General features: G+C 37.9%; 1 protein-coding gene across 14 annotated transcripts in view; it reads left to right on the top strand.

The window, feature by feature from the left end:
* DYNC2LI1 (dynein cytoplasmic 2 light intermediate chain 1) overlaps positions 1 to 19,245 on the top strand; it is a 55,420-nt gene that overhangs the window by 20,687 nt on the left and 15,488 nt on the right. For 9 of the 14 annotated variants that reach the window (XR_010580474.2, XR_012422430.1, XM_065527128.1 and 6 more), the window contains 8 exons: positions 208 to 394; positions 1,638 to 1,706; positions 2,787 to 2,864; positions 6,917 to 6,993; positions 7,868 to 7,938; positions 10,875 to 10,972; positions 11,380 to 11,472; positions 18,782 to 18,911. Coding sequence is in view for 12 of the 14 variants with exons in the window: in XM_065527128.1 (XP_065383200.1) it covers positions 208 to 394; positions 1,638 to 1,706; positions 2,787 to 2,864; positions 6,917 to 6,993; positions 7,868 to 7,938; positions 10,875 to 10,972; positions 11,380 to 11,472; positions 18,782 to 18,911 (803 nt within the window). In the remaining 2 variants the exon portion in view is untranslated. Of the gene's footprint in view, positions 1 to 207; positions 395 to 1,637; positions 1,707 to 2,786; positions 2,865 to 6,916; positions 6,994 to 7,867; positions 7,939 to 10,874; positions 10,973 to 11,379; positions 11,473 to 16,427; positions 16,726 to 17,102; positions 17,247 to 18,781; positions 18,912 to 19,245 lie in introns of those variants that run through there. The other 5 variants (XM_005575994.4, XM_074011889.1, XM_074011888.1 and 2 more) reach the window with 2 other exon arrangements.

Here is a 19,245-nt window from a genome sequence, read left to right as displayed (position 1 = left end):
GGAAAGTATTGGAATAAATAAGGCTATGACTTTGGTTTTTTGTTTTTTGTTTTGTTTTGTGTTTGGGGGTCTTAGAATAATGCTATGGGGTTTTTTTTCCCCCCTTTAAGGTATATTTTCGTTATTCTTTGATAAATTTCAGTACATTAGTGTTTCAAAATGGTAACTATTTTGAGTCTTTTTTGAAAAATGTTTTTATTTCTTTAGGACGTTTTCTCTTGTTCTCGTTCTGGATCTTTCAAAACCTAATGATCTTTGGCCCACCATGGAAAATCTCTTGCAAGCCACAAAAAGCCATGTAGACAAAATGATAATGAAACTGGGAAAGACAAATCCTAAAGCAGCTTCTGAAATGAGACAGAAGATCTGGAATAATATGCAGAAGGATCATCCTGTGAGTTGCTGTTTGGGATTATTACTGGACTCCTTAGTCCCGTATATAGTTAATGATAACATCACAAACAACTTCTTTAGATTTTTATGCATGACTTGAAATTCATTTGATGTAGATGAACCTGCTTACTGGAAAATTACAGCAATTTATTAAAACCTCAGTAAGAGCAAAACAAGAAAGAAGATTCCTTATATCTTCTTGTTAGACATCTTCTGTGATTGTTATGGCATATTACACCAATCAGAGAAATAGAGTTTTAAAGTAGTGGTTTGATATTGATTTTATAATCTCTGTAAACATGAAGATAAAAAGCCAGATTATACAAAAGTCACCTGAGAAAGACTAGATGAAGCTACAACTTTAAGCAAGAGGTAGAGTTTTAATAGCCTTCACCATCACTCTGTATTTTACATTCATTTGTTTCTGTCACTTATTCAGGATCTTTTTATCATCTGACAGCTAATTATATTATAAAGTTGCTATGATAGTAACACAGGTTCCTCAAATACAATCATAAATATCAGCATCTGGAAAACTAAGAGCAGCATTTTATATTATCCAGAGTTTATAAGAAAGTGTAGCCAGGTGCTGTGGCTCATGCTTACAATCCCAGCACTTTGGGAGGCTGAGGCGGGCAGATCACGACGTCAAGAGATCAAGGCCATCCTGGCCAACATGGTGAAACCCCATCTCTACTAAAAATACTAAAATTAGCCGGGTGTGGTGGTGTGTGCCTATAGTCCCAGCTACTCAAGAGGCTGAGGCATGAGAATCGCTTGAACCTGGGAAGCGGAAGTTGCAGTGAGCCAAGATCGCACCACTGCACTCCAGCCTGACGACAGAGTGAGACTTCTCCTCAAAAAAAAAAAAAAAGGAAGAAAGTGTTTTACATAGGAAATAATGAAACAAAACAAATCTATGATGGATAAATGCTATTCCAACAAACAGGTAACATAAAATAGAAAAAAAAACCAGGAAGGTAATATATAAGGAAATAAAAGGGTAGAAAAAGGAAAATAATAAATATCATAGTAATTTAGGGAATTGCCATTTCTAGTTTTACACTTATGAAATATAGCTTAGGAAGTGAAAGTTAAATATTGGAACAAATTCTATGTCAAGCAAATTAAGTAAACATCTATGAAGAGACTGAAAATGGAATGGTTTTGGAAGTAAATAGAAATTGCTAAGCACCTAGCATTAAAGAATTATAATAAATCAATGAAATATGTTTATTAAACAGGATCGTGAATTAATTGACCCATTTCCAGTACCTCTGGTCATAATTGGAAGTAAATATGATATTTTTCAGGTAAGCTCTTCCACTTCTAGCTGAGTTTGTTGTACATACATGGCTGTGCTTTTTATGAGGGAGGTACAAAAATAATGTCAACATAAGAAAAATAATTATTGAAGGAATAGATTAGTAAGTCATACATCTTAAAGATTTTGGAAAAGAAGACATAGTTGGGACAGAAAAACATAGGTAAAGAAAATAAATGCAGTGATTAGAATGGGGATAAGGCAGATTTAGAAAACGAATCCTGCCGGGCACAGTGGTTTATGCCAGTAGTACTAGCACTTTGGGAGGCTGAAGGGGGAGGATCACTTGAGCCCAGGAATTTGAGGTTACAGTGAGCTGTAGTCACACCACTGTACGTCCAGCCTGGGTTACACAGTGAGACACTGTCTCTTAAAAAAAAAACAAAAAAGTCTAGGCCGGGCGCGGTGGCTCAAGCCTGTAATCCCAGCACTTTGGGAGGCCGAGGCGGGTGGATCACGAGGTCAGGAGATCGAGACCATCCTGGCTAACACGGTGAAACCCCGTCTCTACTAAAAATACAAAAAACTAGCTGGGCGTGGTGGCAGGCGCCTGTAGTCCCAGCTACTCGGAGGCTGAGGCAGGAGAATGGCGTGAACCCGGGAGGCGGAGCTTGCAGTGAGCCGAGATCGCGCCACTGCACACTCCAGCCTGGGCGACACAGCGAGACTCCGTCTCAAAAAAAAAAAAAAAAAAAAAAGTCTTCAACCCAGTCACTGGGGAATAGGACTTACTTCTCAACTTTTAAATTGAAGAAAGTAGAAAATTAGTTCCTTCTTATCTTTGCTTGTCAGAGAATTGTTAGGGTATTCCACACTATGAAATGTGCGCTTATATCTAAATTCTGTTGAGCTAAGTATTTAAACAAAGAAAGATCTGATAGCTGAAGCTCTAAGAAGGCTGCAGCTGTTGTTCAGCTCTCTATGAAACAAATATCAAGGTAATGGAATACTATTCCTGAAGGTGAGTTTAAAAAAATAAGAAATAATCTGTTTCTACATTTAATAATTTGAATCTTCCTGCTATAGATATTTGGTTATCTTGACTTTTTTTAATAACATATTTCTACAGGATTTTGAGTCTGAGAAGAGAAAAGTAATATGCAAGACACTTCGATTTGTTGCACATTATTATGGAGCATCATTAATGGTTTGTACATTTCTTGTCCTTTGGGTTTGGACAGTACCAAATTTGAGGAAATTAGCAACTTGATGCACAACTACGAGGAATAAATGCTTTTGCTAATGCACATGGTCCCATTGCTCTCCCACTGCTGAAGACCTCTCGTTACAGAGCGTTTGATAGTGCATCTGTTGAACATGTGCTACTAGTTGGTCTCCCCCTTCTTTGGAACAAAAGTTCTAAATTGTTTATATCCATAAATCCCAACCAAGTTTAAAGAGACAAGTTGATTATCTATTTATTCATTTTTGGTATCCCCTTAAGAATTAGAATCTGTATTCCCTTAAAAGAAAAACAAAAAATAACTCTAACAGTGTGTGTACGGGGGATGAGGGCTCTTTTAAAAAGTACTGTTTGTTGTAAAAGTTAAAAACATGAAATCTGAAGTCATGTGCTCTGGGTTCGAATCTCAGGGTGACCATTTATTAGACATGTGATCTTAGGCAAGTCACTTAATTTCACTTAAGCCTCATTGTCCTCCAGGGTAAAATGGAGAAAAATAGTATCTTCTTCATAGGGTTGTTGTGAGGATTCAAAGAGGGAGTACGTGTGAAATGCTTAGCACAGGGCCTAGAACAGAATATTACTCAATAAATGTTGGTTTTTATAATCACTGTTATTATCTCCCATAGCAGGACTAAACTTCACTAAATGTCCTTTAATGCTATAAAATATAACAACTTTTTTTTTTTTTTTTTTTTTTTTTGAGATAGTCTCACTCCGTCACCCAGGCTGGAGTGCAATAGTGTGGTCTTGGCTCACTGCAACCTCTGCCTCCCAGGTTCAAGCGATTCTCCTGCCTCAGCCTCCTGAGTAGCTGGGACTACGGGCGTGTGCCACCATGCCCGGCTAATTTTTGTATATTTAGTAGAGACGGGGTTTCACTGTGTTGGCCAGGCTGGTCTCGAACTTGTGACCTCGTGATCTGCCCTCCTCAGCCTCCCAAAGTGCTGAGATTACAAGCGTGAGCCACCGTGCCTGGCCAAAACATTTTTATTTAAACAATTTCCAGCTGGGTGCAGTGGCTCACGCCTGTAATCCCAACACTTTGGGAGGCTGAGGCGAGAGGATCATTTGAGCTCAGGAGTTTGAGACCAGCCTGGGCAACATGGCAAGAACCTGTCTCTACAAAAAATTTTAAAAATTAGCTGGCCATGGTGGCACACACCGGTTGTCTCAGCTACTTGGGAGGCTGAGGTGGGAGGATCATGTGAGCTCGGGAGGTCAAAGCTGCAGTGAACCATTATCACACCACTGCACTCCAGACTGGGCTTGTCTCAAAAAAAAAAATTTCCTTTACATTTGAATAATTATTTAATGGTCTCTTTTTTCCTCCAAATTAAAGCACTCAGAGGAACCTAGAGACAACATGGTCTAGCCCCTTGCCTTCATGGCTAGAATATTTTGACTGAAAGTAATATTTACAAAGTATGTATTCTCAGCTTTTATACCTTTCAAAACATTATACATACATTTCATTACGTATTTTCTTAAAAACGATCACCTTTTATGTTTGAATTGTATTTGCTTACGTATTAGGTTGACACAGTACTTTGGGAAATGTTCTTCTTCACTATTTTGAGAGGATATGGGGAATTTAAAGTGAATGACTCATCCAGGGTACAGAGGTAAAGATCTTGCAGTTACTTATTTTTGCCACTAGAGAGGGTCACACATTTACTTCTGGCTATCAAGTTAGCTGAGGGAAATCCCTGTATTTCTTTAGGAACAGATTACATTTGATGGAGGGCCCAGTCTGGTCTCACGGGTACAAATTTAGATGAAGTCGGGTCATTGCAGGCCACAGCAAGCCTGGGATTCACTGTGGCCCAGGAGATGGAACAAGATCAGGGACCAGGGAATGACTTTGAGAAGGGCTTCATCTCAGCTTTCAGTAAGCCCAAAGGAACAGGGTTTGGGTTAGTGGAGTACTTCTGGACCACCAAAGGAACCATAAGGCCTTTCGGGAAGAATGTAGCCAAAGTGATCAAAGCCCCATCTTTCAGTTTCATGTCTCCTCTTACCCTCTGCCCCATTTAAGGAAGAAAGTTGGGTACTGCTTTGCAAAATTCCATGATATTTAGCAGGGTTTTTTTTCCCAACACTATAGTTGATCCTATACAGTGCAGTTGAGAATATTGATTCAACATTATGAACAATCTAATTAAGTTAATAAAAACAAAACACAGGCCAGGCGTGGTAGCTCTTGCCTCTAATCTCAACACTTGGAGGGTGAAGTGGAAAGACCACTTGAGGCCAGGAGTTCAAGACCAGCCTGGGCAACAAAATGAGACCTTGTCTTGACAAAAAAAAAAAAATTTAATTAGCCAGTCATTAGCATCATAGTGCATGCCTGTGGTCCTAGCTACTCAGGAGGCTGAGGCAGGAGGATTGCCTGAGCCTGGCAGTTCAAGGCTGCAGTGAGTTGTCATCACACTGCTGCACTCTAGCCCGGGCAACAGAGCAAGACCCCATCTCTTAAAAAACCAATATGCTCCTCACCCCCCAGAGAGAACAGGAGAAGACTGGTAAGTAGAACCAGATTCAGAGGAGAGCCATCAGGATGGCAGGGACTTAAAATTATTATATATGAGGACCAGTAGAATATCACCTAAAATGTGATAACTCTCTTATATAGTTGAAGGAATGTTCCATCGAAAAGTGACTAACTTCATTCTTTGCTATTCTAAAGTCCATAAAAAGGAATCAATAGAGTTTACTCAAAATATGAAAGCACTTTCTAATACTACCATTTTCTGAAAACAGAATGAATTATTTGGGGAGATGAGTTCCCAGGTATTGAGTTTGTTTAAGCAGAAGGCTTACAGGTCTTTGTGAAGGGTGTTTCAGAAGTGGTTGATGCAGCAGATGGAGGAGTTGGGTTAGAAAACTTCTAATGTTCTCCCAGCCCTATGTTCTGTGAAATATGTTTGTGATTAGGTTTTTCCTTTCTCATAAAGAAAATAAAATTAAGCAGAGCAGTTATATTTCTAAAATTCAGTTAAAGTTTTCTATATGTATTTTTAAACATGGTCTCAGTAGAAGCATTACAATTATTTCAATGCTTTCTTTTAAATAAATGTATCAGATCTTATATATACACATGAGTATTCTCATTTGAATACTTTCTCTGAGAGCATTAAGAACTTTCTGTTCTTAATCCAGAATGAGGCTTATCTTGTGGAATTGCCATTGGAACCATAACGCTGATGTCTTTGCTTCATAATTAGATTTCATTTCAGTTCAAAATTGTTCTTCTCACTTCCATACCTCTTAGTCATTTTGACTTGGCTGTGAATGACTTTTGGTATCTACAGAAATCCAATCTAGTTTTTAAAGATTTGTAGAGTAACCATATGTCCTGGTATTTATCTGATGTCACAGCTTAATGATTAATAGTACCCAACCCTTTTCATTCTCTGAAATGTTCTGGTTATGGTTTCCCTAGTTATATGCCAGCATTGAAAATATTCAGTAGCTTAGGCACCAAAAACAATTTAAAAAGTTTAAAAATTACTTTAGTGAGTATCAGCATCATTAGACCAGTCTGCAGTCCCACAGTGACTGTTTGGAAGGCAGCAATACACCCTTGGATGTGAAAGCTACTTTTGAGGTATACCTCTCATTTTCTAACCAACCCAACTGCATTTTGGAAAATTTTCTTTTAGACCATAATGAGTATGTTTACACACATACAGCCCATAAACATACATTCATATATACATTTTAAAGAAATTATTTGACAGTGATTATGATCCATTTGTGTGAGTAGCTGAAATGATTAGTACATAAACACAAGTCCTTTCCACATCATGTACTCATTAAGTTTGAAGAACAAGTTAAAGTTACCAAGATTTCTTTATTCAGGTTTTGTTTTGTCTACTCAAACAAAAGTATTTGTTGGGCAACTAAATAGTGATTCTCTTTGCAATCTGTATTTGTTCAAAGCCATATTTATTTTACCTGTTTCTGTGATTGGAAAATAGAGCATATAATTTGTTCTCCTGATTTGTTTAAAGTTTACCAGTAAATCAGAAGCTCTATTACTAAAAATACGTGGAGTTATCAACCAGTTGGCATTTGGCATTGACAAAAGGTACTGCTAAGATATTTTTTATATCATTTATTGAGTGATTGATTTAGCCAATGTTGTCTCATCTGATTATTGTTCTACTCAGTCTGTTGTGTCTTGACCAGGAAAGTGACCTCGATGGCTAGTCTTAAAGGGATAATTTCTTTTTTTTTTTTTTTTTTTTGAGACGGAGTCTCGCTGTGTCACCCAGGCTGCAGTGCAGTGGCGCGATCTCGGCTTACTGCAAGCTCCGCCTCCTGGGTTTACGCCATTCTCCTGCCTCAGCCTCCGAGTAGCTGGGACTACAGGCGCACCCCCCAAGTGCTGGGATTACAGGCTTGAGCCACCGCGCCCGGCCAGGGATAATTTCTTTTTAAAATTATTTTTATTATTATTTATTTTGTCATGACTCAACATAAAGGGGATAATTTCATATTATTTCCTGCTTCTTATATTCTTTAAATATTTCTCAAATTTTGCAACCAAAATGTTATATAACATTTAGTTTGAGGCTGAAATAAAATAATGATAATATTATACTTGCTCCCTGATTTATTTTACTTCCTTTCCCACACTTTGGTAGCTTCCCTCTATTATTACTTTCTTTTATTGATTTGAAATGGAATTGAAAATTTTGGTATGTATCTTCTTAGCCTTGCTACTTCTCTTAGTTTCAATTTAAGGTAATAGGGTCTGTCACTTTTTTCCTATAAAATGTTTATTTATGCTATATTTTAATTTTTGAAATCACTTAAATTGATAGTCATTCATTTGGGGCAATGCTCTCGGTAGTGGCTAAATGTAAAACTAGTCCATAATATTGCTCTCATGTTTATGGGAGAGCGTGGCAGCAAATTTAATGGCTAAACTAATTTAGAATCTTTTTTTCTCTACGTAGCAAATCAATATGTGTGGATCAGAATAAACCACTGTTTATCACAGCAGGATTGGATTCTTTCAGTCAAATAGGTTAGTGAACTTATTAAGGTTGTTCAATCTTTTTTTAATTGCTTATTGATTTTATCCTACTCCATGTTCACTTTGTCTCCAACATACTCCTATTTCTGGTTTCATTATCATTGCTGTTATTTCCTATGTGTTTGTTTATATGCCCAGTATTAATGTAACATGCATCACATTGACATGTTTGTGATGGAAGGGATGTCACCACATAAGAGACTGATTTCTCATTTCTGATCTCTATTCCACTGAAAAACAAATTGCATGTATTTTCTTTCCCCCACTGATTTCCAGGTACTTTTAAATTTTAGCTCCTTGGATTTAAGGAAGCTAGGAGCATAGAGTAGTGAGGAAATTCAAAGCTACATATTACGGGCAATTAGCAAGTATATGAGAGATTGAAAAGTAAGTCAAAAAGAGCACGTTTGTAACAATTAGGTATGATTTGATTTTTTGTTATGAAATAGCATGCCTCATCTAATGGAATGTATTTCGTAAACTCATAGACTCTACAGGCTTCTGAATCAAAAGGAAGTTTAAGAGTTTATATCTCAAGCCCCTTACCTTCCCACAGAAACTGTTTTCATTGTGAAGCTCTTTGAACCTCGCACTTCTTTATCCTCTGCAGGTGGCATAGTTTGCTTTTAACACTCTAATGAGCAGTAGGGGTTTTGTTTTGTTTTGTTTTGTTTGTATTCCCCATCCTCTATTATTCTTACAAGCTAAAGGTGACTTGACTTCAAATATAGAAATCTTTGTAATGAGATTATAGATTAATTGGAATGAAAGGAATGGAGGTGATTTTGCTTAATGAATGGTCATGGAGTCTGATGTTTATGATTATCATTAATGCCAACTTAATTCCAGTAGCAGTGAGAATCACTATTGTACTGATAGATAATGCTGATGGAATTCTTTTGCCTCTGAATAGTTGGAGACCAGAAGAGAGTTCATAATTACTGAATTTTGAAATCATGGAGCTTAGATCTCATCAGAATTAAAAACTTTTGCTCTGTGAAAGCCCATGTGAAGAAGATGAATAGACATGCCACAGTCTGGGAGAAAAGAATTTCAAACCACATACATGACAGAGGACTAGTGTTTAGAATACATGAACTCAACGGAAAAATAAACAATCCATTTAGAAAGTGGGCAAAAGACATAAGCAGACATTTCATTTCAGAGAGGACATAAAAATAGCAAAGCAGCACATAAAAAAGTGTTTAATATCGTTAGTCGTTAGGGAAATGCAAATTGAAACCACAATGAAATATCAGTATACACTTAACAGAATACCTTAAATAAAAAACAGTGACACCACCAAATACTGGCAAAGAGTCAGAGAAACCAGATCTCTCATACATTGCTGGTGGGAGTGTAAAATGGTACAGCCACTCTAGAAAACAGTCTAACAGTTTCTTATGAAACTAAACCTGCAACTACCATATGACCTAAAAATTGTGCTGTTGGGCGTTTATCCAGGATAAATGAAAACTTAAATTTCACACAAAAAATCTCTAGGCATATGTTCACAGCAGCTTTATGTGTAGTAGTCAAAACCTAGAAACAGCCCAGAAGTTGTTCAGCAGGTGAATGACTAAACAAACCGTGGTACATCTGTACCAGAGAAAACTGCTCAGCCACACAAAGGAACAAATGACTGATACACATAGCCTGGGTGAATCTCCAGGGAATCATGCTGAGTGAAAAGCAGCCAATTATAAAAGATTACATACAGTGTGATTCTATTTATAAAAAATTTTGAAATGAAAAACATTTTAGAAATGGAGACAGATTAGTGGTGGTCAGAGGGTAGGGATAGGACTATGGATGGGGAGACGAGGGGAGGGCTCAGGAAGGAGGAGGTTATGTCTATAAAAGGGCAACACAGGATCCTTGTGCTAGTGGAATTAAGTTGGCATCTTGACTGTGGTAGCAAATACATGAACCTATGCAGGTGATAAAATTGTATAGAACTTAATATACGCACAGACACACAAAGGAATACAGGTAAAACTTGGCAAAGCTGAATAACATCAGTGGAGCGTATCAATGCTTTTCCCACCAAAGTGGCAAGGATGTCCTGGAAGATCACCAGCAAAACAGTTTTGGTGAACAATAGATGTTGGAAATAGAAAGAATGGGAAATATCCAGTTACAAATTGTAAATGGCAGCAAAGTTTTAAATTTTTCAAATTAAATTATACAAGTAATACATAAAGATATCTCCTTGTAAAAAGGTAAAAGAGTATATACAAGGAGCAAATCTGTGTTCTTTCCAATTTCCTGTGCCTTTACACACGTGTATATAGTGTAGAAAAAACTATTTGCTTTAAACATAATTATATGTTCAGTCTATATCATTTTGGAATTTCCCTTTTTTATTAAATATACCTTATTATTCAATACCTTTTTATTCAATATACCAATATACCTTAGTAGTTTTTCCATGTTAATGCTACATATGGATCTATTTCTTATTTTAACTGTTGGATAGTGTTACAGAGCATGGGTGTGCATAGTAATTAATGCACTATTCACCACTGATGAATATTTTGGTTGTAGGTCAATTTATTCAGTGATAACAAATGATGCTGCAGTGTGAAATCCTTAATACAGTACCAGTTTGCAGGTGTTTATAGGGCAAACACTACCAAGAACTGGAATTACTGGTTAATAGGATGTAGATACAGGTATAGATACAGGGTGTGGAGAATGAGAGTTACAGTTTACCAATTACTCTTTGGCTCCTCTTCTTTCAGTATTAGAATCTGTCCCAGTGACCTTGCTGTGCTGGGTAGGGCAAATTTTAATGGTGACTATATTAAGGAGAGGGAAAATGAGTGATCTGAGATGTATACCTTTGTTAGAGTCATTTCTTTTATTGGCAGAATTTGTAATATTTTAATCAATGCAGTCATTTGAAGTAAAACTTGCTATTTTAGGATCTCCTCCTGTTCCTGAAAATGACATTGGAAAGCTTCATGCCCACTCACCAATGGAGTTGTGGAAAAAAGTGTATGAAAAGCTCTTTCCACCAAAGGTACATATTTCTAATTTTTTAAAAGCAAGATTTTTAGCACCATCTAACAGTTATAGGAAACGTGCCAAAGGGCCTATTATGATAACTTTGTTTTTATCTCTTCTGCTCAAAAATCAATTAAACATTGCTGAAAATGTAAATAGGCACTGTGGTGATTAAAAAAAAAGTCAGACATGGTTCCTGCTCCACTTTCAAAGATAGTTATCTGGTTGTTAGAGAAGGGAGAGACAACTGAAAGGGGACCTGGTGGAATTGGAAGCGGGCCTCAGTGGTGATGAAAAAAGCTTGAAAGATCATAGAGAGCCTTTGTGGTAGGCTGAGGAATGGGAGCTTGGTTTATTAGGCAGATGGTAGCCATTGAATTTTGGGTTATGGGCATGAAGTGATTTGGAGATTTGTAATTTCAGAGTATTAACACACTGAAAAATATCAAGGACCCTGCAAGAGATCCTCAGTATGCTGAAAGTGAAGTCGATGAGATGAGAATTCAGAAGGATCAGGTATTATCTTAAACATTTACTTAATTTCATCTGAAGGTTTTTCTTGTTGTTGTGGTTGTTGTTTTGAGATGGAGTCTCACTCTGTTGCCCAGCATGGAGTACAGTGGCGCAATCTTGGCTCACTGCAAGCTCCACCTGCCGGCTTCATGCCATTCTCCTGCCTCAGTCTCCCGAGTAGCTGGGACTACAGGCGCCCACCAGCATGCCTGGCTAATTTTTTTTTTTTTTTTTTTTTTGTATTTTTAGTAGAGACGGGGTTTCACCATGTTAGCCAGGATGGTCTCAATCTCTTGACCTCATGATCTGCCTGCCTTGGCCTCCCAAAGTGCTGGGGTTACAACCGTGAGCCACTGCACCCGGCCTTATCTGAAGTTTTATCACAAAACCTGGAGTGCCTTGGGAATTCCTTACATTTTTCTCAATGTATTTACTTAGTGTATCTTTTTTACTGTTAAAATTATTTAAGTAGTACATCTATTTAAATAACACACTAATAGTATACTGTAGAAAAAAATAAAAATTTGATATGAATAAAGAAAAATTTTTAAATCACCTGTCATGCCACCACCCGGACGTGACTTGATGTTCACATAAAGCTTTTTGATGTTCTAGCTTATAGTACATTAAAGGTGAGTAGTGGTTCTTACCTTGCTGCTGGAGGGACATTTTCTCAATACTCTTTGGTTTGTGGAATCACATAAAAAGTTTTGTTTTTGATTAGGAAATTCAGACATATCTATACTTTCCTTGTACCAGAAAACGTATCTCGCCCAGTTAAGGACTGAAAGCACAGTCTGAAAGCACACAGACACACCTGACAGAACCCAGGATCTCTCAGGAAAATGCTTAAAAGTGAACACTACCATCCCGTGTATCCCTAGATAGCCCCATTTGAACACACAAATCTGATGTAAGAATGTTAAGAGTTGGTAAACTCACCATGACCCAAATACTTAGAGTTTTCTTTTCTTTTTTTTTTTTTTTTGAGACGAGTCTCACACTGTCACCCAGGCTGAAGTGCAGTGGCGTGACCTCGGCTCACTGCAACCTCTGCCTCCCAGGCTCAAGCAATTCTCTGCTTCAGCCTCCTGAGTGGCTGGGATTACAGGCACCCGCCACCATGCCCAGCTAATTTTTTTGGTTTTTTTTTTTGTAGAGACGGGGTTTCACCATCTTGACCAGGCTGGTCTTGAACTCCTGACCTCGTGATCCACCCACCTTGGCCTCCCAAAGTGCTGGGATTACAGGCGTGAACCACCACGCCCAGCCTAGATTTTTCTAAAAACAAACAAGCAAACTTAAGTTTTAGTTTGATTTGATAAAATGAGACATTGTACAGAATCTGTCCTTATATGAGTAAACTTATGTATGGTAAGCACTAGATTGAAAGCCCTGGCAGCTTCTCAGGCAGCAGCCACATTTTTTCGAGGGTAACCTGAAAGCAGCTATCAGCTGGGAGCAGGAGCCAGGGCATTTTTCTCAGCATTCACCTGCAGGGGGCCCTTGGAGAAGTAAGCAAAACATTTTATGTAAACGGTCCAGAAGACTTTTGAAAAATATGCCATGAATATTTAGAGGTTTTGTAGCTGTAGCAAAGTGAGAGGCATGTTGTAGAAACAGTAAAATGACCTCATTTAACCCTTATTATGTTTCCAGCTTGGATGTAAGGATTAGTTGGAAGTCATCCCTGATTAATATTTATCTAGGGGTCAATGATTAACTGTTGTTGTTGATAAGAATATCTGTTTATATTGCATAATGATCACTTTGATTAAGTTCATATACATCAGTATTATTAAAGGATTAGGGTATTTGTGAGCATCATGAATTTTCACATTCAAATCTGCCTTCTCTAAATGACTTAAAACCGTAAGAATTCTGTGTGGAAAAGGAAGGCAGCCCCACAGTACCCATATCACCCTTCATTCATCTCTTGTGTCTCACTGCCAGCAGATCACCAATTCCTATCATCTCTTGGTTCAAGATGTTTTTTAACCCACCTGAAAAGTTATGCTATCCTAAGTTTGCCTCTAAACCACTTTTATTCGTGTAGTTTTAGATGAATTGCATTGATTCCAGATTGCACACATAGGACCTTAGCATAATTTTATGCTTTAGCTTTAAAGATACCCTAATGATTATCATTGTTGTTGCTGTTATTTCATTGATAATCTGAATCTAAATTTTGACATTCTACTATACGGCATTTTTAATTTGAATATTATTTCATACTCTTTCACGCGTAGTTGTGAGACCTTAAGTTGTTTCCAGTTGTGTGCTGTGAGGTCAATCCTCAAGGATCTGAGGATTGGTAGGAAGACCCCTTTCATCTTTCCTGCAGACTTAGGGTCTTTTGTGATTAGCCCTCTTTAATTAAAGTTCTGTCTTTGCCAGACTTCACATGGGCACCAGAAAATAGTAGTATTTTCTACTTTTTAAAAGCCCTCTAGCTTTAAAGCAGTCCCGATTTTAAGGGATTGTCAATGTGGAAAGAACTTGCTGAGCCCTTCTACCTCTTTTGTGTTTTTTTCTTTTTCTTTGATACTGCGTCTTGCTCTGGCATCCAGGCTGGAGTGCAATCGTGAGATCATGGCTCACTGCAGCCTTGAACTCCAGGGCTCAAGCGATCCTCCCGTCTCAGCCTCTCAAGTAGCTGGGACTACGGGCACACATCACCATGTCCGGGTAATTTTTTCCTTTTTTGTTGCCCAGGCTGGTCTTGAACTCCTCTCCTAAAGCAGTCCTCCTGAGTTGGCCTCCCAAAGTGCTGAGATCACAGGCGTGAGCCACTGTACCCAGCTTCTTTTCTATATTTTTGTTAAGGCAAAAAAAAAAAAAAAAAAAAAAAGTTACAGTTAACATTTATTTTTAAGGTCTTCTTGGCCAACCACAGATATCTTTTGAAAATTTTTCTTACTTGCTATCCCTTTAAAACATCAATGTATTATTTTGAGGCCATATCATTGTCATATTGAAGATCTAGTGGACTTGGTGGGTTCTGTCTCACATTGGTTATTCCTTTTCCTCCCTCTGGCGTGGCCTGTGTGATAGCCCTAGTTTTCTCACAGTCTGCTGTCTGCAAAAGGGAGATACTACTAGCAAAGAATCTCAAAACAACGTTTTCACCTTTGTCCTTGGTAAAAATAATTTCACATCCAGTTAAAGACAAAGTTTGCAGTAAACAATGTGTTTATTCTTTATGAGTTAATCTTTAAAACCACAGTGGTAGATAACTGGTGAACTGAATTAACTTTATTAGGAAAAAATAAAACAAGCTGTAAAGAGTACATATGATTATTGCCATGCAAATTCTTCTGAGAATCCAGTGAGGAAGTTAAAAAAAAAACAAGGAAAAATTCTTCCAAAGTCTGTATACCATTTTGAAACATTTAACGTTCAAATTTTAGTAACTTAGAGTATAGGTATGAAAGGGACGATCTGCAATTTTTCTGAAAATTAGAATGGATTTTCTTTTCATAGCAACTGTGAACTTCAGTTATGTTAGCCAAAGGGCAGTGATTGCCTTATCTTGCAGAGTAACCACATTTTGTTTATTTGAAGTGGTGATAACCTTTGTACAGTTATTTAGACATTGAACAACATGTAGGAGGCCAAGAGGCATCCCCTTAGATGGCCCCTTTTACATGTCAGTTGCCTTGTGCAGGATAGCCACCTCCACTAAAATTTATTTATGAATTGTAAAGGTAACATATACTCATTGTGAAAAAATTCAAAAGATATAGATAGATGTATATAAAATAGAAAATGGAAGTATCCTGCCCTCTCCCTAGCTGTGTGCTTTTTTCATGTGGCACATACTATTTTTTCATGTGGCCACTTTTGTTTTTGCTGGCTGCCTTGGAAGCCACCTGTGAATGAACGCTAATTATTTCATCAGTCCTTACTGGGGGACATCAAAGTTGTTTCCAGTTGTGCTCAGATAGAGCAGTGAGCATCCTTGTGCATTGCTCTATTGTTATGTATGATCGATTTCTAAAAGTAAAATCACTGGGACAAAAGATACACACACACACAAACATACACACACACACACATTTTTTTGTGGAATTACATAAAGAGTTTTGTTTTTGATTAGGACATTCAGACATACCTGTACTTTCCTTGTACCAGAAAATGTATCTCACCCAGTTAAGGGCTGAAAGCACACAGACATACCTGACAGAACCCAGGATCTCTCAGGAAAATGCTTAAAAGTGGACACTACCATCCCGCGTATCCCTAGATAGCCCCATTTGAACACGCAAGTCTCACTCTGTCACCCAGGCTGGAGTGCAGTGGCGCAATCACAGTTTACTGCAGCCTTGACCTCCCAGGTTCAAGCAATCCTCCCACCTCAGACTTCCAAGTAGCTGGGACCACCGCACACACCACCATGCCTGGATAATTAGTTTTCTCAGTTTTTGTAGAGACACGGTCCCCCTATGTTGCCCAGGCTGGTCTGAAATTCCTGGGCTCAAGCAATTCTCCTGCCCCAGCCTCCCAAAGTGCTGGGATTATAGGCATGAGCCACCGCACCCAGCCTGGGTATATGTTTTTAAAATATTTTTCTAATTTCAACCAAGTTTTTGATAAGAACTGAACAGCAAACAATTAAAAATAAGAGTATTTTTGAATACTTGAAGGATGACAAATGTCTAGTTCATTAGTTGAAAGATGATTCATATGTGTTATGTAGTTTATGTACATAATTTTGTCTGAAAGTTTAATAAATTCATCTCTGAGTGCCGCTTAGCAGCACAGAAACTCTGAAGACTGTATTTCTAGAAAATAAGTCCTAAGCATAATCATTTACAAAACAATTGTCAAGAAATCTTTACAATGATAATGCTACTAAGGATACATTGTTATATCTAAAAAATGAGAAAGCAGTTTTAACGTGCCTCCTTGAATTCTTAAGTTGATTTTTCTTAAAGTAATACATATTTTTGTTTTAGGAACTGGAACAGTACAAAAGAAGTTCTTCCAAGTCTTGGAAACAAATCGAGCTTGATTCTTGAACCTAATTCAATTGTTGTATATTTATTTCTTCTTTTCTAAATACAAATAAGATTATATTATGAATTAACTATTGTGGCAATATGTGAAGAAAGTTAAACTGTATAATTTGTGAAAGAACAAGCTGGATTTCTTGGACTAGTGCTCTCCCTGTATATTTTGAAGCTTTTTAAAAGGAAAAAATATTGTAGAACCATGTGTAATTTTTTTTTAAATAAAAGAATCTTCTACTCCCTACCTCTAACATGTTTAAGTGGTATATACTCAATGCAGCATGTATAAGTTTCTGCTTATATGTTTTTAGGAATATAAAAGTAAGAGTATTTGGTTACGGTTTTAAATGCAAGGTTAAGTGCCCATGTTAGACACATTCTTTCTAAGAGGCGTTCTCAGCTGTAGCTGGGAGGAAACCAGAATTGGGTTCACAGATGTCAAAACTTTACTCTGAACAGTGAGGCGCAAGAAGCACCTGAAATAGGAGATGCACATCCCTGGGTCCCCACACCTAGATAGTCACCATCTGTGGTCTGGAATGGGGTGTTTTTAATCAGCACCCATTTCACCCCTCTGTGAGACTGACACATTTATTTTAAATACCACTTTTTGAAGAACAGGCACATTTAACGAGATATCCTATCAAGAAGCAGGACAAAACATCACGTGTTGGGGATAACCAGGATTATTTCCAAGGTGGGATAGCCTTTAAGAAGCCGTTCTCATCTGTAGATTGGTGTACCTGCTAGCCAAGTTCATTTTGAGTAAGTATGATTGCTGTGATTAAAAATGATTTATCCTGTGTTCTTCCATATCCACACGTAAAATATGTTGACTCCCAGCTTCAGATAAACACATTTACTACCCCAAGGGAGTGGTGTCCGAGCAGATAGCAAGCCATCTGCTTATTGCAACGAACCAGGACTTCATAAATTATTTGCAGTATGTATGGTTCTCACACCCTTGAGAACAGAGTTTTCAGCATGTTTCCAAGGAACCTCAGTCTTAAGCACAGGTTTCCTGCTGAGTGCTATGGAAAAAGAGATCCCTTTAAATTTACAGTGAACATTATGATCTCAGAAACATCACTGACTTGGTGGGAAGAAACAGCCTGTTCCACAAGAGTAATAGGAATTGCTGTTATATACTTTGATTTTCTTACACATCACTGTCCATTTTTGACTTGAGACACAAACTGTCACATGTTGAAAGCCATTGTGTTTTTCTAAGGTGCTATCACTAACATTTAATAGCTTGAAGTCACGTGTGATGTCAGTTTTCCAAATGTTTCTGAGCTAGAATGAAATTCATCTGCATATGAATAGTAGAAAATGTTTCCACTTATGCTGTACACCCATATCTTTAGTAAGTTGAAATCAGTGATTTCAAAAGAGGTTCCTGTGGGACTCTCTTTGAACTACTGTAATAGATTATCATCTCCAGAATTGTCTATAACTGATGTGACATATATAATCTGTAAGACATTGTGTAACTATTACACCATAATCATCCATGTCAAAGACCTTTTATAAAAATTGACAATACTAGTCTGATAATTTACCAATGCCTCCACATCCTTAAATACTGTTCTGAGAAACAGAGTTTTACTGTGGTTTCGTTAATGAAATGATCTTTCCTACTTCAGTGTGAGACATTTCAAATGCTATAATTTATCTTTCTTCACAAGTTAGGTCACAGTCAGTGAACAAGTTCATGCGCTCTCTACCATATTCTCACCCAAAGTTACCATAGTAACACTGAGACAGTTTCATTTCGGGTTCTTACATGGAATTACTTGAAGATCAATCAGAAACAGAATCAGATCAGTCATTTTAATAGAGAACCCAATTTTTTTTTTTTTTGAGACAGAGTCTTACTCTGTCGCCAGGCTGGAGAGCAGTGGCACAATCTCAGCTCACTGCAACCTCCACCTCCCAGGTTCAAGCGATTCTCCTGCCTCAGCCTCCCAAGTAGCTCCTGCCACCACGCCCAGCCAATTTTTGTATTTTTAGTAGAGACAGGGTTTCGTCACGCTGGCAAGGATGGTCTCGATCTCTTGACCTCAAGATCCACTTGCCTCGGCCTCCCAAAGTGCTGGGATTACAGGCATGAGCCACCGCGCCTGGCCAGAACCCATTTTTAGTAACCTATTTATATTATTTTATCCTTGAAAATATGTAATACAGGTGTCTGTATTTATACATATCAGCACCCTTTACAGTTCAAGAATGTGAAATTTGTAGGGTGTACCCTGTTCTTTGTAAATAATATGTCAGCACTTTTTTTCTTTCTTTTTTAGAGACAGAGTCTCCCTCTCTCTGTTGCCCAGGCTGGAGTGCAGTGGTTCCATCGTAGCTCACTGCAGCCCCTACCTCCTGGGTTCAAGCGATCCTCCCACATCAGCCTCCTGAGCAGCTGGGATTACAGAGGTGAGACACCATGTCTAGCTATGTCAGCATTTTTTCTATATGGACTTTAACAGCTGATCTCCAAACTTAACAAGGTTATTTCTCAGTGTATACACTTCAGTAACGTTTACTTGTAATTCTATAAGTAAACTCAGCTGAAAGTGAAAAGTAGCAAACGAATCTTTAAAAACATAACCAGAGGTTTGTCTGGTGTGCTTTGTTCACTGTTGAGCCCATTCCTGCAGTTTTTTATTTTAATCCTCAGTAAAATTACTGGGTGCTCTGTAGCAGTGTTGCTCGCCATTCATCTGCCCAGCATTCTCTCGATGTGATCAGGTAACTCCGACCCCTCGTG

This window comes from Macaca fascicularis, chromosome 13, assembly GCF_037993035.2.
Source record: "Macaca fascicularis isolate 582-1 chromosome 13, T2T-MFA8v1.1".
Taxonomy (NCBI): Eukaryota; Metazoa; Chordata; class Mammalia; order Primates; family Cercopithecidae; genus Macaca; species Macaca fascicularis.
Note: the sequence above shows the minus strand (reverse complement) of the source record. Positions and strands in the feature narration are given on the sequence as shown.